Source organism: Hyla sarda, chromosome 11 (assembly GCF_029499605.1).
Source record: "Hyla sarda isolate aHylSar1 chromosome 11, aHylSar1.hap1, whole genome shotgun sequence".
NCBI lineage: Eukaryota > Metazoa > Chordata > Amphibia > Anura > Hylidae > Hyla > Hyla sarda.
The window spans coordinates 24,576,580-24,601,786 of record NC_079199.1 but is presented as its reverse complement, the minus strand read 5'-3'; the positions used below and the strand labels follow the sequence as shown (position 1 = coordinate 24,601,786).

Here is a 25,207-nt window from a genome sequence, read left to right as displayed (position 1 = left end):
ATACCACCCGAAGGTATACCGCTGGATCCTGGGCTAGGCACGGGGGGCAATAATGACTCCGACAGCAGTACGGACAACAGTAGCTTTACTGAGTGACAGATGGTACAGTCTATACAGTGTAGCCAGGACCACGGAGGTGACCAGTGACTTCAGAGACCTTAAGGGCTTGCTGGGGCTTGCAGTAGATTTGGACAATTTTAGTGCGGGCCAATCTGACTTGACAATAGATGAGTGACTGACCTGACTTGGCTTGAGACTGACTAAGCTGTGACTGTAGCTTACTTGTAGACTTGAAGGCTTGTGGCTGCAGGACGGACTTTAGGCCTCCTATGGACTCCAGACACACTCTAGGACTTGACTGCACTGCAACTCAGCTACAAGAGAGAGAGCAGAGGCTCCATCTAGGGCTTATATAGGGTAGACTCTCATGGGGTCACATAGGTCAACCTCAGGTCACATGGTCACTGATACCTCACTGGGTTACACTCACATGACAACTGGTGATCACATGTTAACATTTCTTAAAGCAATAACACTCTTATATACACTTTACAGCATAACACATGGCAGAAAATATATACAGTGATCCCTCAACTTACAATGGCCTCAACATACAATAGTTTCAACATACAATGGTCTTTTCCGGACAATTGTAACTTGTAACCAGACTCAACATACAATGCTACGGACAGTCCAGATCTGTGAAACGTGTCAATGGCCGGAAGAACTGACAATCAGAATGGGCATTCACTGGTAAAACCCCTGTAGTACTGAAGCGTATGCACTGAATTCCTGTCTGGTAGCGCCCCCTACTGTACAGGGAGGTATAAGGGTACGTTCACACTACGGAATTCCCGCGGAATTCCGCTGTGTGAACTTACCATTAGTGTGAATGGGTCTCCGCGAGACCCGTTCACACTGCGGAATTTCAGCGGCGGACAATTCTGCCGCTGAAACTGTTTCGCGCAAAGAAAGAACATGTTCATTCTTTGTGCGGATTCCGCGAGCACTGCATAGCCGTCAATGGTGACGGCTCAGTGCCCCGCGGCCCTAGTGCCGAAGTATTTTCGGCGGTGGCCGCCAGACGGAATCTCCGCTCGCTGAATTCAGCAAGCGGAGATTCTGCAGTGTGAACGCAGCCATACATGTTCTGTACTCTTTACCTGTGCCAGGGTTAGCTGCTCCTTTGGACACCAGGTGAGGGCGGCTCCATTACTTTTTTAGGACACTTTGTACTGTAGAGGACCCTGAAGAAGCTCCTGTCCTCTACATAGACAGTGATTACAGTTCCCAGCAGATCTTTCTTACTTTTATATGTAAGGATTTGCTTTATCTATATTAGTTATCTACTTATTTTTCTTTAATCCTCACTTTTTCCTATTTTTGGATGACATTTTGGTGGCTTCAGAACCAATTCCCAGGTTTTCCAAGAGTTATGTTCTCAACATACAATGGTTTCGACATATAATGGTCATCCTGGAACCAATTAATATTGTAACTTGCAGGACCAGATTCTAATTATAGTCCTTTGTGTTCTTTTCTATAAATGTATTAAATGGTAGCATTTAATTCAATTTACAGGACGTCCCTGACAATGGGGAGACTTATCAAAATCTGTGTAGAGGAAGAGTTGACCAGTTGCCCATAGCAACCAATCAGATTACTACTTTCATTTTTTAAAAGGCCTCTGAAAAGTAAAAAACACAATCTGGTTGCTATGGGCAACTGGTCAACTTCCCCTCTGCATAGGTTTTGACAAATGTTCCACAACGTGAGCAAATACATTTTTAAATAAGTTTTTTAAGTTATTCTAGTCTTTCACATGGCATTTTTGTCCTGTTTAAAAAAAAAAGTGACAACTAAGATGGCTGCACTTCCTGTCCCTTCCTGCACTTCCTGTTGTCCCTTTTTGCACGGATGGCTGCCACAATTAAAACACAAAAAATGTAAACTAAAGACAAAACGAAGACTAAACATAATTTGGCTATTACTCTGACTTTTTTTTACTTTTTGGGTGAATTTCCATATCTTCTCTTAGGCTGGCAATACATTTTGCCAATTCAAGATATAATAAACTGGTTACACCTTCTATAGCAGTGGACTCCAAACTGTGGACCTCCAGATGTTGAAAAATTACAACTCCCAGCATGCCCGGACAGCCGTTGGCTGTCCGGGCATGCTGGGAGTTGTAGTTTTGCAACATCTGGAGGTCCACAGTTTGGAGACCACTTCTCTATACGAAACATGTCATCACTTTCATGCTGTCTGAACCGGGAGTCAATGGGGTAGTCTCTGGTGGCTACTGTCTGCTCCACAAGCATTGATCAATAGAAATATCCCTGTTTGGGCTTATGGCAAGATCTATAAAGATCATTGGAGCTGGAAGAAAGTGCTTAGGACCGCCCCAATGACTCGTGGTTCAGGCAGCATGAAAGAAGATCCCTTTAAATGGGTACTCCACCCACAGACATCTTATTCCCTATCCAAAGGAAAGAGGGTTAAGATGTCTGATCGCTGGGGTCCCACCGCTGGGACCCCCCCTCGATCTTCGTGCAGCACCCAGGTACGTTTAGAACTCTGGGTTTCCGGACGCCACGCCACGCCCCCTACATTCATGTCTATGGGAAGGGGTGTGGCGGCCAGCGGTGGGACCCCTGCAATCAGACATCTTATCGCCTATCCTTTGGATAGGGGGATAAGATGTCTACGGGTGAAGTACCCCTTTAACCTCTTGTTTTCCTGTCATGCTACCTGGACCACCTGAATGTCTAATGGTTCAGGCAGCATGAAAGTGATGACAGAATCCCTTTCTCCTTCTGTTTCCCTATTTTTCCAAACCCTTTGAGCAATATGTCGGAACAATATGCTAACCAAGAAAAATAAAGAGCCTGATCTTGAAAGGGCCGACTATACACAAGAAGAGGAGGGTGTCTCTGGGAGATGTATTCTTGTAGGCATTATAGAAGGTTTCCACTATACATTCATCCGCAGAGATGACTCAGAAGACATTTTAAGGCTTTTTTTTGTACGACCTGTCATTTTCTTTTTTATGTCTGACTGAACATTCTCAAGGATGTATTTTACGCGGTGTAAGATTTACATACATATGTCGCTGAACCCTGTTATGCTTGTTATGGCGGAGCTGGAACTGCTAGTATCAAGAAGAGGTTTTATGTTTTTTTCTTATCTTGTAGGAACTTGATTCGCTGTGTAACCTCAAGATGTAGATTTTGTTCATGCAGTGCATGCAAGTTGTCTCAACTAGTCAGTTGTGCAGCTATTGATATCTGTGGTGACTGGGGTGTTGCAGTATGTAGCAGGGTCTGGTGGTATTTACCCTGGGGGGGCAAGATGTTGTTAACCCCTAAGTGTTCGTGACGCCAGGATGTGGTTATTCTGGTATGGTAACCGCCGTCAACCAATCCCAAACGGTTTTGTAATAAAGGAATGTCCACAGCAAGGATTCTAAATAAACCGGGAGTTTTACATGAAATGCTTAGGGAACAATCTTTACAATTATGCAGTTCCTTCAGAGGCAACCGGGACACAGGGTACCTCGCGGGCTTGCTTGGACTTGTAGTTATTGAGATATTTAGGCAGGCCACTGTGCTACTAATATATTCCTTAGCTGAGTAGTAGTCACTGGATTTGTAGGGAGAATTGTAACTCAAGTTTTGAAGTGGCTGCAGGTTCCTTAGGCTTTGGCCTAGATGAGATGAATTTGCAGTATACAGGAGTTTATGCTTTCTTTAGATCCAGGAGAGAAGAGAGCTAACTGAGAGACTACAGCCCCTTATATACTAGGGGGCTGGACTAAAGCCCATTGGTTGCTAATGCCTGGGGTTCCTGTGCCTTTGGAACTCTGGGTATATCACATGACAGTGGTTCACATGACTAACACTTTTTTATACAATTGTACAAACTTTATACATATTGACAGTGCATGCACAATATATACAATGCATTTAAATAGAACAATAAGAAGGTGAGCAAGGGGGGGGGAACCCTGCAGGAGAGCCCTATGGACTCAAGAGACTCTCGCTGAGGGGACTTAAGGATGGTACAGGACTAGGCCCTGTACCGGGAAACCACATATCCATTAGGCCACGTTCACATCACGTTTAGTACCTCCGTGGCACAGATAGGATTTCTAAAGCGCAAGTCGGCTGCAATCAGATCTGTGCATGGACAGGTACAGGCGAATTCACTACTATGGCATGCACGGACCAGATCGTGGTCAGCTAGTAACTATGTCATGGTAATTTTCTGAGAGCCACCAACTTTGGAATAAAAATGGTACTCAACTGCATTTTTCGGTCGAGTTCAAAGTCGGGGCTCTCGGAAAATTACCTGAACGTAGTCACTAGCTGACTATGAGAAAAAGCAAAAAAAAAAGTTTGTACTTTCAGCTCACCATTTGCCAGTATATAAAGGGAGAAGATGTCCATTTGCAGGGAGCATAGGAAACAAGAGCCAAGCCATATCCTTGGTTGATACAATCCAATAAGAAAAGACAGGGGTTCCAGCTCCACCAAAAAAGTTAAAAATAGGTAACTAATTCATATCATATTAAAAAAATGATGAAAGGAAAACACACATAACAAAAAAGTGCTCTAGTGAGTTAAAAACCCACGCCCACCGACGCGTATCGAACAATTGTTCTTAATCATGGCTTGATTAAGAACATATTTGTTTGAAACGCGTCAGTGGACGTGGGTTTTTAACTCACTAGAGGGCCTTTTTTGTTAGGCGTGTTTTCGTTTCGTCATTTTTTTTTATATGATATGAATTAAAGTTACCTATTTTTAACTATTTTTTGGTGGAGCTGGAACCCCTGTCTTTTTGTATTGGACTAGCTGACTATGATGGGGTCCATGCGGCCACAGTAGTAAATGTGCATGCACGGATATGATTTCAGCTGATTTGAGCTTTAGAAATCGCATCTCTGCCACAGAGGTACTAATTAATCCTGATGTGAACGAGGCCTGATTAATTACCTCGTAGTATCCACTGTACCTACCTGATTCTTTAAATGTACTCAGATATGTGATTCAATTGATAACCTCTAAATATGATTATTTTGTCTACAGTTCCACTTCTTGCACCACAAAATGTCCATCTTACGAAGACCAACTCTGGCTTAATGTTAGAATGGGAAGAAGTTCCACAAGATCTGCAAGACTATAGTCTACAGGGATACAAAGTGCAGTGGGAGCAGGACAATATAACACAGGTTAGAAATATTACTTTATTATTGTAAGTTTTGTATAACTCATGTTTTAATAAATAAGAAAAATTAAGATCTATTTTACACACACTAACTCTTACCAAGGCTACCAAGATCTTCCCTAAAGTGCTCCCCATAAAGTAAAAGAAATGGACGAAGCAAAATCTATCTTCATGTCTCCAATATTCAGAACAGGAAACTTCAAAGTTTCACACAGACCAATCTCTAGACCTAGTCGGGAGAAGCACGCAGCTCTGCACTTCACTCCTCAACTTGCCACCAAATCTGAACCATTACAAGAGACGTGCTTCATTGTATGTCTGTAGAGTCTCTCTTGCAACAAGTTGGTTTGGGTGGCAAGCGGATGTTCTTCTCCTGGCTATATATAGAGATTGGTTATCGTCTCAGTACTTGGACCCTTACTCATCAAAACTTTGAACATGTCTGTGTTACATGTGAAAAGGGGTTATTTTTTAACTGACAGTAAAGCTTTAAAGTGTGGATCATGTTATCATCTAATGTTTTCTTTTCTTATTTGGACAACCCCTACTTGTTAGAAGGATCCCTAGACAGAAGGGGTCGTAATAAACAGGGAGATTATGGGCTGAACAGGCTGATATCACCCTGTGTAATAGGACTATTGATTAGCCCTTTTGCTGAAATCCTTGGCTGATTGGGCCATTCTGATCTTCTAAAAAATCATTGGCCGCACATCTGCCAGTGTAATAGTGGATGTACAGCAGTGGTTGTCTATGGAGCCACTATGGACTCAGACAAGAGACATGGATCATGAGCAGTGGCTTATCCTATGTTATTTCAGAATTTCCTAATAGGGTTTTTGGCAATGGGTTTTCTAAATTCAACAACCCCTTTCAAAAATAGGCTGGGGTTTCATTCTGTGGTTTCTACTAGAGGACAAAATCACGTCCACATTTGATGGCCGCACAATTTTACATAGTACAATCTGGTCTGTGAATGCCATAGTAGTGAATTCACATGTACCTGTCCATGCACAGATATGACCTGTTTTATTGGCCAAATGGTACGCCTATTGGCCACCACATGTGGGTCTGGTTTTATCAATATGTAGCAGCCACTATTTGGGAACATATCCTTAAGTTGAAGCCATTGACTAATCACGCCGACAAAACAAAGATCTTGGTAAGTGCTGCCTAATACTATTAATAGAGGAAAGCACGCTATAATCTACTGCACAGGAAAACATTAATGTCCCATACAGAAGCTATTTATAGTCTGATCCACATACCTGGACACCGTGGTGAATTAAGAAAACATTTACCGAGGAATATGTCAGCCAGGAGATCATATATTCATGAGTCATGTTTTATTGCAGGACAGGTTTTATACACAGTGTGGTTTAGACTCCAAAACGTGGCCTACAAAGAGCAACACATTACTATTTATGGCATAACATACTAACTCCCCTAATAGCTAAATGGTTTCTTTTTCTTAAAAAAATGGTTTGTTCCTGTATTTACAGGGAGAGGTGGTTGTTCAGGGAAATCAAGTAAACCTGACTTTCTGGGATCCTCAGAAGGACCTAACCGTGAGGGTCTGTGTGGCCAATTCTGCTGGGTGCGGACCTTGGAGTGACTTTGTTCTTGTGGCCTCCAAAGCTGGTGAGTAAGCCAAGGTTATGAAGATCATGGTTCACATGGTTCACAAAAAGGTCAGAATTTTTCAGGTTCTCCAATAGAGGGAACAAATTATTGATGTATTTACAAAGATAAAAGGGGTATTCCGGCCAAAGACATCTTCTCCCCTATCTAAAGGATAGGGGATAAGATTTCTGATCGCAGGGGGGCCCAGCGGCGGGCTCCGTGCAGCACCCGTATTCCATATCAGGCTTCTGCTCCAGTCTCAGAAACCTCTCTTTCTGGGACAGAAGACGTGACGCCATGCCTCCTCCATTCATGTCTATGGGATGGGGTGTGACTGTGCGTCCCAGCAGCGGGCTCCCCCGTGATCAGACATCTTATCCCCAACTTTTTATTACGGTACACTGCTAAACTGAAGCTTATTTACGTCACATATAGGTACGAACCAAACTATAGGTCACAGTTTCCTAACCAGGGTGCCTCCAGCTGTTGCAATACTACAGCTCCTAGCATGCACGCACAGAGAGTAGTGAGCGAAGTGCTCCACCATGTGCTTCTCTCCTTGCAGGTTATAGCAATTGGTTAGAGCAGTGTTTCCCAACAAGGGTTCCTCCAGCTGTTGCAAAACTACAACTCCCAGCATCCTGTCCAGGTATGCTAGGAGTTGTAATTTTGTAACAGCTGAAGGCACCCTGTTTGAGAAACACTGGTTTAGAGAATGATGGTTTCCAACACGGAGCATTGTACATCAATCAGAGAAGGGTGGGGGAGGGAGGACAGGTGCATGCTATAGCAGCTCAGCAACACCATTTATTATTCTTGGAAGCTTAGAATAAAAACATGATTTTATAACTTTATTCAGCTATGTAGGTAAGTTATTAAATTATCCAGACATTCTGGGAGTTGTACTTTTCCCATAGCTGGAGGCACCCTGGTTGGGAAATACAGCATATAGGGTCATAGTAAGGAAAGCTAATTGTTTAGACTGAAAATTATTATGTTCAGTCCTAAAACACAAAGGGATAACTTCATTATTTTGCCTTCATCCTCCCCCAGGGAAGCATAGCTTACATTAATAGGACTCTGCGCACTTTGCCGCTAATGGCTCGATTATTTTTAACCTTAAGACAAATGAGTGGTGATTGTCCTCTTTTTACCCCCTATTAAGTCCATTCTGAACAGCTAACAGTCAAAATTGGAAGATTGTATAAGCCAAGCCTGATGAATTTTCCTAAAAATAACTCCTTGGCAATCCGCTGGGCTTCTTTACTTCCTTTTGTGCCCGATTCGGCTGCCAGTTGGTATCAGCCTTCGCTCACAAAGCTGAACTCCTATATGCACCTGCGGCTTCTATCCGTGGGATTTTAATAGTGATTATGCAAAATTCTGAGTGGGCAACGGATTTCTGTGCCACGTTTAGCTCGGTGCGCCCCTTTCAGCCGTCTTTTTTTATTTTTTTAATCTCTCCGAATGCTGTTGTGTAAATCTCCGCCTTTCCCAAATTCTTTAGCATTCAATTTGTCTCCCCCGCAATACATCATCTTGTCTCTTGCTCATACTGTTTAGATTACTTCAAAACCCGAAATGCCTACAGCCTGTGAAGTCAGCAGTAAAATGCACAAAAGACTAATGTGTGTATCTATCAACTCCTGGAGTATCCAGAATTTTTTTTTTTTCTTTTGTTTGTTTGTTTTTTACCTTAACTTCACTCATTCATCCTGATTATATATTACTTAGATTCGGAAGCTACTGAGAAAACTGCAAAACTGTTCTCGCTCTTGTAGCCATATATGGGAATTTCTACCTATACCATTAAAGTGTACATTTATTGTATATTAGGAAAACAGAACAATGTATACCACTGATTTCTAATACGCTTTAATAGTCTCTGCATTATACTTCCTGCTTGTTTCCCCGGAGCTCTCTATGTATGACTCCTCCATAGGGGCTTCTGCAATGCCTAAGAAAACATGTGCCTTAAGAATGCAAGGTACATGACTGTCAGCTGTTAAAAGATTACATAGCAGACATAGAAATTTGACCTCTAACCTAGCTTCATATGCCTCCTTATTGGCAGTGAGATAAGGGTAGGGGGATGAAACACAGTTTTAATGACATTCCTGAGACCCAAGGGGTTGACATTCTCCTTAATGCATACCAGTGATATCACAGGAAATAATGCTTATATATGTTATTCACTAATTCATGTAGATTCTTTAAGTGTCTTTTTTATGTGTCTAGTTTCTGTATTTGGCTCACAAATCCCTTTGTTCTGCTGCTCACTCATTCTAAAATTCTCTGCTCAGGAAGGGGTGTGTTCGAGGCAAGAACTGAGCCTGCCCACACTCACCATGCATTCACTTCCTTCCTTAGTCTGCTGTGCTGGGTCTCTTTATCCAATCACTGCAGGCTGCTCTGTAACACCTTCTTCTCTGTTTTAAGACGGTATTCTGACAGAACAGGAGTGAGCACAGAGGAGTCCTAGTCCTGGGCTTACTTACTGGGCTTTGTTCCTGCCTGTGCTTCAGCTGCAACAAAGACCATGCTGCAGCCGGACAGGATTATGTTCTGGATGGTATGGGGGCCTCCAGTGTTTTTTTTTTTTTTTTTTTTTTTTAAAGCCATGATTTGTCCGCTGCTGTTCAAGCCAAAAACTGAATATGGTCAGAAATGACCTGACTTAATCCGGCAGGGATAAGGAAGTAGGTGGTATTGAAAACCTCCAGCCCGATCCAGCTGCTGGGGACTGAAAACGTGGTGTGAATGCACCCTTAAAAGTGTATTCCCATCTCCTTAATGCTGCCAAGCTTTACATAGAGACATGATTAACAAGTTTGCAATTGGCTTCATTTGGAAAACTTGCCTGGTTTTATCCCACCTCTTGTTGACAGCTGGTATCCATTGTTCTCATCCACCAGCTCTGCTTCAGAAGCAGTGGGAACGTCACTCCCTGTGGCTGGAGGAGCTTGGTAATGCACATTTGGCTCCCTGCTTGGTCTTATCCCAGCACATTCATCATATATGACAGCTGCAGGCATAGTCCTTTCGCTTGGGGGCTGTCAGACTCAGAAGAAAATGACCTGCCTCTAACCCCAGTCCTACACCAGCAATCCTGCCAGTGTGCGCAGACAGCAGCAGAGAGAGACAGGTATTCAGCCAGATGAGACAACCCCTTTTAGGGCAATATAATGCTCCAATGGGAAAAAAAAGTATACAAAGTAGCTCTCCAAAAGGATGAGCACTCACCCTCTGGTGCTAATGGGTAACTGTTCTTGCTGGCAGAGATTTGGGGTTCGCTAAGTTAACTCTAAAGGAGGGCTGCTTTTCATGACATTCTGAAAATAGTACAGGGTGGGCCATTTTATATGGATACACCTTAATAAAATAGAAATGGTTGGAGGGCGTGGTCTGCATGGCTGCCTGAGCAGACGTGCTTTTGTGAAGCTCCTGCCATCCTGCTCTACCTTCCTGTTTTATCCCCCGTTATCCTGCTGGCTGTTACCCCTGCTGGGGCACTGAACCCTGGAGCACCCCCTGCGTGCCCATTTGAGGTTCCGGAGGTGACTGGAGGTGGATTGTGGGCCCTGACTCCCCAGACCTGCCCGGGGCGAGAAGATCGGGATCCCTGTTGGTTGTGGAGCGGCCTCCCCCTGCCTTGGAGCCCTCCGGCGCCCGGAACTTCACCGCAATTGCCTATTATACTTACCTGGACTGCGGCTGGAGAGGGGTCCGGTGCCTGGTGCTGCGGCCTTCACTTCCGCCTGCCATCTTGTGACGCCAGGACTCCACTCAGAGATGCGCGGCGGCTGGAGCTGTCGGCCTTGCTGCTGGACGGGGTGCAGTGGACTGGCTGTGACGTGTGGCTGAGCGCCGCTGGTAAGGAGAGGAGGGGAGGCTGCGGTACCGGCCTCCGTCTAACAGTACTGACGGCACATGTGGTGTTAACCCCTGCTGGGTCACTGTGGTGCTGTCTGTGAGGGGCTGCCTGCTGGAGAGGATGGGTGCAGTGAGGCTCCTCATAGTGTCCCCCTGCTGTGCTGTGGAGCTGGACTGTCTGAGCCTCTGGAGGACCCCACATTAGTGCTGCACTGACCCCCTGTGCATTTCTGTCTCCTCCTGCCACACTGCCACAGACCTCCTGCATAAGCTCTTATATAACTACTGTGCATCTACTGGCCTCCTGCTTCTGATTTGGCTGTGCTAGTGTGCTGTGGGTGCTACATCATACATTCCATGAACTCTGCTATGGGACGCAGGAACAAGGAGGGGGCTAGTGCCTCTAAACAGAGGACTGGTGGGTCATCCGCGGGTAGGAATACCCTGAATTTGCAACAAGAGGTGGCGGCTAAATTGGAAAGGTTCGCCCTTCTTGGATGTGAATTGTTTGTATGTTAAAAAGAAAATTGTGTAAAAATCCAATAAAAACTATCTGATTAAAAAAAAAAATGGGAATGGTTGGTGATATTAACTTCCTGTTTGTGGCACATTAGTATTTGTGAGGGGGGAAACTTTTCAAGATGGGTGGTGACCATGGCGGCCATTTTGAAGTTGGCCATTTTGAATCTAACTTTAGTTTTTTGAATAGGAAGAGGGTCATGTGACACATCAAACTTATTGGGAATTTCACAAGAAAAACAATGATGTGTTTGGTTTTAACGTAACTTGATTCTCTCATGAGTTATTTACAAGTTTCTGGCCACTTATAAAATGTGTTCAATGTGCTGCCCATTGTGTTGGATTGTCAATGCAACCCTCTTCTCCCACTCTTCACATCTAGAGATGAGCAAACTTACAGTAAATTCGATTCGTCACGAACTTCTCGGCTCGGCAGTTGATGACTTTTCCTGCATAAATTAATTCAGCTTTCAGGTGCTCCGGTGGGCTGGAAAAGGTGGATACAGTCCTAGGAGACTCTTTCCTAGGAATGTATCCACCTTTTCCAGCCCACCGGAGCACCTGAAGGCTGAACTAATTTACGCAGGATAAGTCATCAACTGCCGAGCCAAGAAGTTCATGACGAATTGAATTTACTGTAAATTCGCTCATCTCTATTCACATCCCTCCAAGACTGTTGGAACACAAAAATTGATGGTCTGGTGTGGTATATGGGGTACAAAGATAGTGGGGCCATTCTTCATCAATGGAAACCTCAAGGCCACTGGATATGCGAAATTGCTACATGATTATGTGTTTCCCTCTTTATGCACTGAAGCTGCACGTTCCCTGAGTTTTTCCAGCAAGATGGCGACCATCACATTATGGGTGTCAGGTCCGAGCATTCCTAGATGAACAGTTTCCTGGAAAGTGGATTGGTCGTTGTGGGCCAGTTGAATGGCCTCCAAGGTCTCTCGATCTGACCCCCTTAGACTTTTCTCTTTGGGGTCATCTGAAGGCAATTGTCTATGCTGTGAAGATACGAGATGTGCAGCACCTGAAACTACGGATACTGGAAGCCTGTGCTAGCATTTCTCCTGCGGTGTATATAGTAGTATATAGCAGTGTATACGGATACTGGAACCCTGTGCTAGCATTTCTCCTGCGGTGTATATAGTAGTATATAGCAGTGTATACGGATACTGGAAGCCTGTGCTAGCATTTCTCCTGCGGTGTATATAGTAGTATATAGCGGTGTATATAGTAGTATATAGCAGTGTATACGGATACTGGAAGCCTGTGCTAGCATTTCTCCTGCGGTGTTGTTATCAGTGTGTGAAGAGTGGGAGAAGAGGGTTGCATTGACAATCCAACACAATGGGCAGCACATTGAACACATTTTATAAGTGGTCAGAAACTAGTAAATAACTCATGAAAGAATAAAGTTACGTTAAAACCAAGTACATCATTGTTGTGAAATTCCCAATAAGTTTGATGTGTCACATGACCCTCTTCCTATTGAAAAAGCAAAAGTTGGGTACAAAATGGCCGCCATGGTCACCACCCATCTTGAAAAGTTTCCCCCCTCACATATACTAATGTGCCATAAACAGGAAGTTAATATCACCAACCATTCCCATTTTATTAAGGTGTATCCATATAAATGGCCCACCCTGTACATCATAGTAGTATAATTAATCATTAAATATTAATATATAGTTTTCGGATTGCTAATTTTGCATGTCAAGACAAACAGATCATTCTGGATAAAGTGCAAACATACTCTTCCCTTGCAGACCGACAAAGAAGACCGCATGCACGAATGTCTTGGGTCCCACTGGTTTTGGGTATCCTCACTGCCTTAGTGACAGTTGTGGCTATGACCTTAATCTTTTTGCGAAAAAGAAGAAAAGAAACAAGATTTGGGTAAGAGAACAGTTGATGAGTTGATAGAAAATAACACCCTAGGCCAGTTTTTCCACACCAGTGTGCCTCCAGCTGTTGCCAAACTACAACTCCCAGCATGCTCAGACAGCCAAAGGCTGTCAGGGCATGCTGGGAGTTGTAGTTTTGCAACAGCTGGAGGCACATTAGTTTGGAAACACTGCCCTAGGCACTACAGTTATTTGTCTTGCATATTCTTTATACCGATAAACCATAGTTTATAGAATATTAGTTCTATTGTAAATTCACTCTTTTTTTAGTGCATTGCTTTTAGAGTTATAACAGTGTTGTACAAACTGTACAGTCTGCGCCCCAGTCATTTAGTTGGAGGAGTCTAGTACAGATTGGTTCTATTCTTACAGGGGTACTCTGGAGGGGAAATTTTTTTTTTCAGATCAATTGGTGCCAGAACATTATACAGTTTTGTTAATTACTTCTTTATAAAAAAAATCTTAATCCTTCCAGTACTTATCAGCTGCTGTATGCTCCAGGGGAGGTTGTGTAGTTCTTTCCAATCTCACCACAGTGCTCTCTGCTGCCACCTCTGTCCATGTCAGGAACTGTCCAGAGCAGGAGCAAATCCCCATAGCATACCTCTCCTGCTCTGGCAACAGTTGATTTGAGCGGAGTAACCCTTTAATAATAATTTCGTGACACTAGCACCTATCGAGTGGTGAAATGTATTAGGCTATGTTCACACATCCGGAATGTCCGCACAAAAAATCTCCATGCAGACATTCCGCAGACTCATAGACTGCAATGCATTCCGTGAGGATTCGGCAGAAAGAATGGACAGGTTAATTTATTCAGATGATTCTAAATTCCACCGTGCGCACAGCTCAGCAGAATCCCATCGAATACAATGGGACTCTGCTGCTGAAGGATCTCCGTCGGAATCCTAATGTGGAATTCCGCACAGAAATTACGGACATGTGAACATGGCCTCAGACAACAAGTAAACATTCAGTTCTTGATGTCGATGTGTTTGAAAGCAGGACAAAATGGGCAAGCATCATCATTTGAGCTTGAGAGTTCGCAGCTGTTTTAGCAGCACATTTGAGGACCTACACCAGTGTTTCCCAACCAGGGTGCCTCCAGCTGTTGCAAAACTACAAATCCCAGCATGCTGGGAGATGAAGTTTTTCAACAGCTGGAGGCACCCTGGTTGGGTAACGCTGACCTACACAATAGGGCCGTGATGGTAATGTTATAGCTAGTCAGTGTATAGGATGTTTTACAAGTATCTCTGTCAAATGTTTGCAGTTAATTAGCACTTTCGTACCTAATGTTTACTATAGGGGCTACACAATTTTAAATAAATGAATACTGTAAAGTCAATGTTTCCTCTGTTTTTATTAACATTTTTATAGGCACATGTTTGGCTCCATGCTCGGTCGGGGCGGCCCAGTCATCCAGTTTACTGCGGCCAGGTCGTTCAACAGGAGAGGAACTGAGGTTTTGGAGGCTACATGTAAGTTAAAATGTGCATTTTCTTGGTTACAATATCATGTAAAAACTAACTTGTTCATTTGTATTATGTCTCCTCATACAATGTTTTTAATGGGTTTTTTTACTTCAAAAAATAGAAATGCCTTAATTTATGAAAAATAAAAAAGAAATTATATATATATATATATATATATATATATATATATATATATATATGCATAACATTTGTTTTTCCTCCTTTCATAGTGGATAGTATCGGCATAAGTGATGAGCTGAAATCCAAGCTTACAGATGTTCTCATTCAGCCACAGCATTTTACCTTAGGACGGACACTAGGAAAAGGTAATGGGAATCATTTTCCCTATGTCACATGATATTGTTAACTAATCGGCTGTATCGCTGTCTCTTTCTAAAAACGAGCATGTTGATATCCTTAGACTTTTTTTTTTTTTTTTTGTAGAAGTCCCATAAAAGTCTATGGGGGAGATTTATCATTGCTTTTAGAGCATTTTATTATTTTTTTGTCTATGTTTTGGCGCAGTTCAGGCGCAAGCAGCATATTTTTTTCTTTTTGACCATGCAGCGGTTACGTATTTATCATTTGCGACTTTTGTCAAAAGTCGCTATTTTGTGTGCAAAGGTACTTATTTAGGCGCAAAGCTACACCACCTAACAGTAGGCGTGAGAATCACTTCTACCTTCCAAAATTCAACATTTAACCTCTTCTATGACATGTGCTCCGGAACTGAGCGCGGGTCAAAGCTGGGTGGTCCTGGTGGATATCTACCACCAGGACCATCTCTAGTGCCAGACATCACCAATCACGGTGATGTCTGGCTTTAACCCCTTAGACACCGCAATCAAATTTGATTGTAGCGTCTAAAATGCAAGTAAAAATGTCCCGGCAGCTCTGTGAAAGTAAAAACACCTAACCTGCCAAATTCAGGACCCGGGAAATCGTCTACTTCCCTCCCTCATAAGTGTCTAGAAAAAGTGTATGTGGTAGAGCTTTTCCCACCACAGCAGAGCTGCGCAAAATCCATCATCCTGCTGCACCTTCTTGATAAATAAGATGCACACTAGTCAAACCCACCACCCAAATAAACATTGGAAAATAGCTCTACCGTAGACATTCTTTGATAAATGTGACTTCTGTCAAATCCATAAATTGAACTCTGTAGTCTTACGGAAGTGTCGGGTTTTGGCTAAAATGTAAACACATATCCTGCAGTCGGACCCACCACTAGAGTTGCGCTTTAAATCGCTTAAATCTTGTTAACCCTTAGGAGAGTTCGGCTCTGTTAGAGAAGCTCAGCTGAAGACAGAAGATGGCTCCCTGCAGAAGGTTGCAGTCAAGATGCTGAAAAGTGAGTAATATGATATGGACTTATAATAAACAGGTTTCCTTTTATTCTTATTTAGTACCCAGAGTACTCTTATCCTAACCATAACACTATTAGGAAGATTTTGTTTCCTCATTGAATTGAGCTTGAGTCATTCCCTAAGACCGATTCATGTCCACACAGCCTCATATTCAAACCCCCTGAGATTGATTTAGGTCCCGTCAGCCTAATAGTCATCCCCCTAAGCCTACTTCACACCCCTCAGCATTTAATTCACACCTCCTGAGCCCAATTCACACTCCCTCAAACTCATGTTCACCCCCTCGAGACTGATTCAGCCCCCCTCAGTCTCATTTTCACACACGGGCAGATAGTCAACCGAATAGTTAAATCTGGAACTGGGGGGAGCTTAGCAACAAAACAAAAATGGCATTGTAATCAGAGCAATCAGGGCTATAAAGTAGTTTAAGTAACTTTAAGTCCTCTTCTAGTTACAAGGATTCTCTGGAGGGAAAAAAAAAATTCAAATCAACTAGTCCCAGAAAGGTATACAGATTTGTAAGTGACTGCTATTTAAAATAGAATTAAAAATCTTAATCCTTCCAGTACTTATCAGCTGCTGTATGCTCCACAGGAAGTTGTGTAGTTCTTTCAAGTCTGACCAGTGTTCTCTGCTGCCACCTCTGTCCATATCAGGAACTGTCCAGAGTAACAGCAAATCCTCATAGCAAACCTGTCCTGCTCTGGATAGTTCCTGACACGGACAGAGGTGTCAGCAGAGAGCACTGTGGTCAGACTGGAAAGAACTACACAACTTCCTCTGCAGCATACATCAGCTGATAAGTACTGGAAGGATTAAGATTTTTAAATAGAAACAATTTACAAATCTGTATAACTTGCTGGCACCAGTTGATATAAAATAATTTTTTTCTCCAGAGTTCCTCTCTAAAGGAGTTCTCCAACTGAAATATTTTATCCCCCGTTGTGCCCGGGCTGTAAAACTATACATAATAAACTTTCACTTACCTGCCTACGATCCCCCGTTGTTCCGATATCGCCGCCCGTGCTCCGGTCCCTGTCAGCTTCCTCTTCCTGCGGGTCGGTGACTTCACTCTGCGCACAGCCTATCAGCGGCCGCAACGGGACATTGCTGCGGCCGCTGATATGCTGAGCGCAGAATGAAGTCACCGACCCGCAGGAAGAGGAAGCTGACAGGGACCGGAGCACGGTCGGCGATATCGGAACAACGGGGGATCGTAGGCAGGTAAGTGAAAGTTTTATGTATAGTTTTACAGCCCGGGCACAGCGGGGGTTAAAAGTTTTAGCTTAGAGAACTCCTTTAAGTTGTGCACATGTAGCAATTTAGCACTTAGGATAGAAAGCAGAACAAGACATGCTTTACCACAGAACATTGGTCATAAACCATAGTTGTTGACACATAAGGAAACAAATCTCCATTCTCTAGGTTGCAGGTCACAGTATTTTTTGTATATAATTTCAAAGTACTAAACTCGTTCAAATGTTTTAGTAATTTAAAAAATGTATTTTAAAAAGTTTAGCGGGTTAGTAAAATCACATTATTAGAATGGCTGGCCTGGGATTTAAAGAAGAAATCCAGCGGTAGACAACTTGTCCCCCTATCAGCAGAATAGGGGATAAGTGTGTGATCACGGGGGGCCCGACCGCTGAGACCCCCCACGATCTCCCATCCGGGCCTTGGCTCGGCCCGACTCTGCTTCCGGAAGTCAAGTTTCACACCCAGCACTGACGCTGGTCGAAACATGCCCCCTCTATTAATTTCCATGGGAGAGGCGGAGAGACTCACATGACTGGACATTCAACCACAACCCCTTCATCACAGTTCAGCCAAACCTTACTCCAAATTCATGCCACACCCCCTGCCACAAGCCACACCCCTTTTCTCGGCCTACAATCTCTTCATCACAGCTCAGCTCAGCCCCACAGGATATGAGGAAAGGGATATGAGGTTGGGATGATAGGATGGGCTTTAACGTTGAGATATGAGGAAAGGATATAAGGTCGGGATTTGAGGTCAGGATATGAGGATGAGATATAAGGTGGAGATATAAGGTCAGGATTTGAGGTTGGGATATGATGTTTGGATATGAGGACGAGATGTAAGGTCGGGATGTAAAGGCAGGCTATTAGGAAAAAAACGTCCTTATTGTTTATTCTCTCCCACAAGGTTTAGGTAGGAAGATCTTTACCGTGTTTCCCCGAAAATACACCCTACCCCGATAATAGGCCCTAGCTGTATTATCGGGGTGGGCTACAATATAAGCCCTACCCCGAAAATAAGACCTAGGCCAGTGGTCTTCAACCTGCGGACCTCCAGATGTTGCAAAACTACAACTCCCAGCATGCCCGGACAGCCAACGGCTGTCCGGGCATGCTGGGAGTTGTAGTTTTGCAACATCTGGAGGTCCGCAGGTTGAAGACCACTGATATAGACAATGCCCAGGCTGCAAATATTAAAAAACAAACTTTAACTTACCTTTGTCCTCCGTTCCCCCATTGCTAAGGAACCGGCCTCACTGTCCTCCGCTGTTATTGCTGCGGTCCTGGGGATGGGAACGTCACAGAGCCTTCAGCCTATCACCGGCCGCAGCGATGTCCCGCCTCGGCCGATAGGCTGAGCCCACTGTAATGTAAGAAGCCGGCCGGCTTCTTACATGACAGTCGGCTCAGCCTATCATCGGCCGAGGTGGGACATCGCTGCGGCCGGTGATAGACTGAAGGCTCTGTGACGTCCCAACACCAGGACCGCAGCAAGAACAGTGGAGGGACCTTGAGGCCGGTGCCTTAGCAACAGGGGAACGGAGGACGAAGGTACGGTAAGTTAAAGTTTGTTTTTTAATACCCTATTTGCAGCCCGGGCACAGGAATAGATACAGCACAGCGGCTGATAATTATTTGGGGGGGAGAGAAGCTGCGCTTGCGGGTGACAAACGATTATTACCCCGATGTGGGGTGCTGGGCTAATAGACCGGCGGGGGGGGAGTTACGTTGGGGGGCAGAGCTGCACCCATCACATGATGATAATGGGGGGGGTGTAAATACTGTGGAACCGCCATGTTGTTTAATGTGCATAAGTAACTAAGTAAATAAGTAAGCCCTACCCTGAAAATAAGCCCTAGTGTGTTTTTTGTGGCTAAAAGTAATATAAGACCCGGTCCTATTTTCGGAGAAACACGGTATATGGATAATATGGCTCTGTTATGAGATTTTTGTATCCCCCTCCCAAAGCAAATATCTACAGAATTGCTCATACAGAACCCCCTAGTAATACACAATGGGGGTAATTTATCAAAACCTGTCCAGAGGAAAAGTTGCTGAGTTACCCATAGCAACCAATCAGATCGCTTCTTTCATTTTTCAGAGGCCTTTTCAAAAATGAAAGAAGCGATCTGATTGGTTGCTATGGGCAACTTTTCCTCTGGACAGGTTTTGATAAATCTCCCCCCAATGTATACAAGTCAAGTTTGTTCCTTCTACACCACGTCAGTGTTGGCTGTTTAGACTCATACGAAATGTATTCGCAAATTTGTCGCATCAACTGCAGTTCTGTAGAATAATGTGCTTAGTAAGGAAATACTGTACCCTGTATAGAGCCTCAGGCATGAAATGAAGCAGCAGAAGAGTGAAGGTGGTTATGTACCGGTCTTTAAGGGAGGTCTATAAAGCATTGCCGGCTGCTTCATCACAAGAACCTTGTTAGAAGTGATTCCAATAGACAAGCACAGATTCAGCTCCGCCGCAGATATAATGAGCCTTCTGGATGCTAATTTCAGAGCCTGTTCCTCCGCACTTTGCCTCTTCTAACATTCTCCTTTCTCCTGCCAGCGGAAATTTTCTGCTCCAGTGACATTGAAGAATTCTTGAGAGAAGCCGCTTTCATGAAGGAGTTTGACCATCCAAACGTTTGCAAATTAATAGGTAAAAAATTGTTTGAGTTACCTACAGTACGTACTGCCTGCTCTGGGGATAAGGCATTAGCACAGGTTGCCCTATTTTAGGATCTGCTTTCAAAAATAAGACAACTGAGGATACTTAATTAAACTTCTTGCTCTGACCTATCACAAAAACATTCACTTTTCAAATGCTTTTTGCTTGACATACCTAACCCACGCCATAATGCTGCCTTTTGCCTTTTATCTCCTAAAACAAGCCTTAAAGGGGTACTCCACTGGCCAGCTTTCGGAACATTAAGTTCCTAACGCTGTGGGTGCGCGCTACTGGGGTCGTCCATGTCGGGACATCCCGCCCCACCCCTCAATGCAAGTCTATGGGAGGGGGCGTGGCGACTGCCACGCCCCCTCCCATAGACTTGCATTGAGGGGCGGGGCGTGACAACACGAGGGGGCGTGGACGACCCCCCCGTAGCGTGCACGCACAGCGTTAGGAACTAAATGTTCTGAAATCTGCTTCTAAATAATCACTGATAGATTGCCGGAGGCAATCTAATAAAGGCCCTGAGGGTCCCAACCAAATTTGCTATATACAGGACTTTAATGTGCGGGTCCAAAATTATAATAGTGAGAAAAGAAGGAAAAAATCACACATTTAAAAACACTATGTGCTCCTAACTGATAGCTGATATAATTGGGCTTATTGGGCTCGACCAGCTCCATCATTGTTCATAATTAGTAGGAGATACATTGTATTTTTGCATCCCAGAACTACTGATTGTTAGGGCACATAGCAGTTAAAACCATAGCACTGCCCCCCTCAACGTTTCGCCACCAAGTGGCTTTGTCAAGAGGCAAAATCTGCTTCTAGTCACCATATTGCATATGAAAACCACTGCGAGGGATGCAGCATCATTGCCCACCCTCAAAGACAGCTAACTAGATGTGGAGCACCTTTACAGTGAGGGGTTTGGATGTCTGTATATCAAGATGTGTTATTTACATAGGGGCAGGAAGCCACCTGGAAAACTTTGAGCAACAATGCTCTCCTGGGCCACTGTATTGCATGAAGCTACAAGAAGCGGCTTCGGCTTTAGCTATCACGATTACAAGTAATAAGTCATTGGGCTATCCAGTTCCATGATAGTTTTTACCGACCACTAACAATGATATTAAAGGGGTATTCCAGGAAAAAAAACTTTTTTTTTTTTTTTATATCAACTGGTGCCAGAAAGTTAAATAGATTTGTAAATTACTTCTATTAAAAAATCTTAATCTTTTCAATAATTATCAGCTGCTGAAGTTGAGTTGTTGTTTTCTGTCTGGCAACAGTGCTCTCTGCTGACATCTCTGCTTGTCTCAGGAACTGCACAGAGTAGAAGAGGTTTGCTATGGGGATATGCTTCTAAACTGGGCGGTTCCCGAGACAGGTGTCATCAGAGAGCACTTAGACAGAAGAGAACAACTCAACTTCAGAAGCTCATAAGTACTGAAAGGAATAAGATTTTTTAATGGTGGTCTCTTGACTCTACTCAAATAGATGATGTTGCTGGAGAGAAGGTTTGGATTTTTACCCCTCTACCTTATTATACTGGGAAAGATAAGCCACTAACTGGCAGTGGCTTACCCCTCCCCATAGATGTAATATAATCATTCGGTTGTGTGGAGCGTTTACATGTATGGGGACGTCGAGAGACATAACTGACAAAAGTTCAGCCAAGTTATTAAAAGTTCATGGTCAACTTTTATATTTATTTAGGACAGATGGAGACGACCACAAATACCAATTATATCAGTGATTTAATTTTTAACAGTCACCCTTAAAATGACAGCTTCGGGTAGCTCGGGCTCTGTTCACACATATGTGTTTAGCAGGGGTCAAGTCCTGGGAAAAAAGCGTGGGAACTCGCCCAAGATTTCCGCTACAGGGCTGGTGCTGCAGGACTCTTGCTAATGGGAACAGTGTGCCTGCTCGGGAGAAAGTGAAGGAACTCTGTTCCTATGCATTCCTGCAGGACTTTAGCCTTGGTGTTTAGGCATTCCATTGAATTTCCAATATGTTGGATGGCAAGAATAGCACGGTCTGCAAAGCAATGAGTACACTGAAAATCCTGGAACCTCAACTGACCCATCGAAAGTCAAGTTGTCTCCAACTGTCAAGTTGTCTCATGCGCGCCAAACCAAAGTCCAGCCCAAAAGAAGACCGACAGATATTTCAGGATTCTTGTATTGGTTGGCTGGGTGTGGCTGGTATAATAGATCTAGTAGAGGATAGCTGTTTACATACTTTTTCCCCATGGAATGTTGCCCGAAAAATTTCCAAACACCAACTGGGTCCATTCAGTAAGAAACCAAACCCAGAAGCTGCATCAAAGCCATCTCCGCTGCCATCTGCTTTGTATGGACAAGAACTCTGCAACAGCTGTCTACAGATGGGCAGCTCATTCTTCTGTAGCAGACTCTGGTTCAGCTAATACGAGAGAATTTTCTTCCATCTGGAGGAAAAATAATTTGCATGATTTTTTTCCCAATGGACCATTGTCTGAAGAGAAGTCTCAATACACCAACTTCGAGGAGAAATTACATTCCCTAAGCTTTCTTATAAGTTCAAACCCATCAAAAACATCATCCAGTAACTCATGGATATATCCTAGGACAGTGATCTCAAAACGTGGCCCTCCATAAGTTGCAAAACTTCAACTCCCAGCATGCCCGGACAGCCAACAGCTGTCCGGGCATGCTGGGAGTTGAAATTTTTGCAAGATCTGGAGAAAAGGGCTGGTGCAAGGATTTTTGACACGCTAGGCAAAAGCTAATTTTGCCACCCCCTTGACTCCTCCCATTGACACGCCCCACCTTACTACTGGGGTGACACACTGTAACCAATTTAACTCTTATGTAATCTCCTTACTTCTGGGGTATGACAAAACCTCTCCTTATTTTATCTCCTTACTACTGGGGTGACACACTGTAACAAACCCCCTCCTCATGTAATCTCATTACTATATGGGTGACACACTGTAACAAACCCCCTCTTTATGTAATCCCCTTACTACTGGGGAGACAGTTTTGAGGCTGTCAGGACCTGGAGAAATAACTTTCTTGCGGAGGGCAGAACGGCGCCCCATTAAGAGGGCGCTCTAGGCTGCTGTCTATTTTGCCTTTAGGTGGAGCTGGCCCTGCTGGAAGGCCACAGTTTGAGACCACTGTTCTAGGAGCGAAAGCTGGTAAAGTGTGAGATAAAAAGTCACTATAGTGTGTACAAAGCCTTTATCTCAAAATATTGTGCCAGATTTACAATGACCCTTATGGAGGCTTTATAGACTCTTTTTGTTTAGGTCTCAACAATGAGATTTAGGCTTTGGAAGAAATACTGGCACATGATATTTCTCAAGAGCTTGGTTTCCATCCTCAAACAGATGCCTACATACAAAATGGCAATTATAACAAAGTGTGCATAATCAGAACTCCCCATGGTACTAGTGTTCATTGGCGTGTGTTGGTCATAAAGACGTTGTGGACGCTAGGCCTAATCGCCCATCACGAATGTCCAACATCACTGATCCTCTTGTGGTTCAATGGACACACAGCTCAACAGCCTTGTTTCAAAATGGTCAAGAATGCTATTTTGGATAACTAATAAGTGATATGAGCTCATCATTGAAATACGAGGTGTGGAATGCCAGCGTTTTCTGACCAGATTACTTTTGGGTATCATGTAATAAATGTAAAATTTAAAGGGGGATTCCAGGAAAAAACTGGCTCCAGAAAGTTAAACAGATTTGTAAATTACTTCTATTAAAAAAATATTAATCCTTCCAATAATTATCAACTGCTGAAGTTGAGTTTTTCTTTTCTGTCTCACGACAGTGCTCTCTGCTGACATCTCTGTCTGTCTCAGGAACTGTTTGGAGCACAAGAGGTTTGCTATGGGGATTTGCTTCTACTCTGGACAGTTCCCGAGACACGTGTCATCAGAGAGCACTTAGACAGAAAAGAACAATTCAGCTTCAGCAGCTGATCAGTACTGGAAGGATTAAGATTTTTTTAATAAGAAGTAATTTACAAATCTGTTTAACTTTCTGGAGCCAGTTGATATATATAAAAAAAGTTTTTTCCTGGAATACCCCTTTAAGTAAATCTTCAGTAAAAAAAAAAAAAAAACCTTGCTCTTCCCCATAGCTCTTAATTTTCTTATCACATTTTTAGACTGTGATTACCTAATCCTTTAATGGTAAGAACATTGAGCAGATTAAACACAATAAAAAGTCAATAAAAAAAAAGTCAACCACAAACAAAAAGTTTCTTCCCATGACCCTTATAAGTACTTCCATATGTGTTAGTGCACGTAAGGTACCCGCCTTGCCAGGAGGTAGCAATTTGCCCAAGTTATAGTATTTATTTTAATTGCTCTTAGTTTTAATTTGTTTTTACATTTTTTTAATTAAGGAGTGAGTTTGAGAAGTCGTACCAAGGGAAGGCTTCCAGTTCCAATGGTAATCCTGCCATTTATGAAACATGGAGATCTTCACACCTTCCTCCTGATGTCACGCATTGGGGATGAGCCCATTGTAAGTCTATAGTGGTTGTTTTTCTTTGTAGTTTGTGATTGATGTGGCCAAAGATGGACCTTAAAGGGGTACTGGACCTTAAAGGGGTACTAAGGAAAACAAATTATCTAATCAACCAGGGCCAGAAAGTTATACAGATTTGTAAATTATTTCTATTTAAAAATCTTAATCCTTCCAGTACTTATCAGATGCTGTATGCTCCAGAGGAGGAAGTTGTGTAGTTCTTTCTAGTCTGACCACACTGCTCTCTGCTGACACCTCTGTCCATGTCAGGAACTGTCTGGAACATTAGAGGTTCGCTATGGCTATTTGCTATTGCTTTGGACAGTTCCTAACACGGGCAAAGGTGTCATTAGAAAGCACTGTGGTCAGACTGGAAAGAACTACACAATTTCCTGTGGAGTATACAGCAGCTGATATGTACTGGAATAATTGAGTTTTTTTTAAATGGAAATAATTTACAAATCTGTATAACTATCTGCAACCAGTTAATTTGAATATCTTTTTTCCCCCGCTGGAGAACCCCTTTAGAATATGTTCACATGCCAGAATTTCTGCATGAATTCATAGCCAATACACTTCAATGGGATTCTGCTGTCCCATTCATACAGCGGAATTTCTGCTGCGGGAATTCCACTGAAGTGAATTGGCAATAAATGTATGCAGAATTTTCATGCAAAATTCCATGCAGAAATTCTACTGTGTGAAAACAGCGTAAGGTATTAATGATGCCAAAAAAGTTTTTTTTTTT

At 43.3% G+C, this 25,207-nt stretch overlaps 1 protein-coding gene across 1 annotated transcript in view; it reads left to right on the top strand.

The window, feature by feature from the left end:
- TYRO3 (TYRO3 protein tyrosine kinase) overlaps positions 1-25,207 on the top strand; it is a 186,608-nt gene that overhangs the window by 130,853 nt on the left and 30,548 nt on the right. The window contains exons 9-16 of the mRNA XM_056546671.1: positions 5,091-5,233; positions 6,729-6,867; positions 13,017-13,146; positions 14,535-14,635; positions 14,860-14,955; positions 15,900-15,980; positions 19,821-19,913; positions 24,335-24,456. Coding sequence (XP_056402646.1) covers positions 5,091-5,233; positions 6,729-6,867; positions 13,017-13,146; positions 14,535-14,635; positions 14,860-14,955; positions 15,900-15,980; positions 19,821-19,913; positions 24,335-24,456 — 905 coding nt within the window. The remainder of the gene's footprint in view (positions 1-5,090; positions 5,234-6,728; positions 6,868-13,016; positions 13,147-14,534; positions 14,636-14,859; positions 14,956-15,899; positions 15,981-19,820; positions 19,914-24,334; positions 24,457-25,207) is intronic.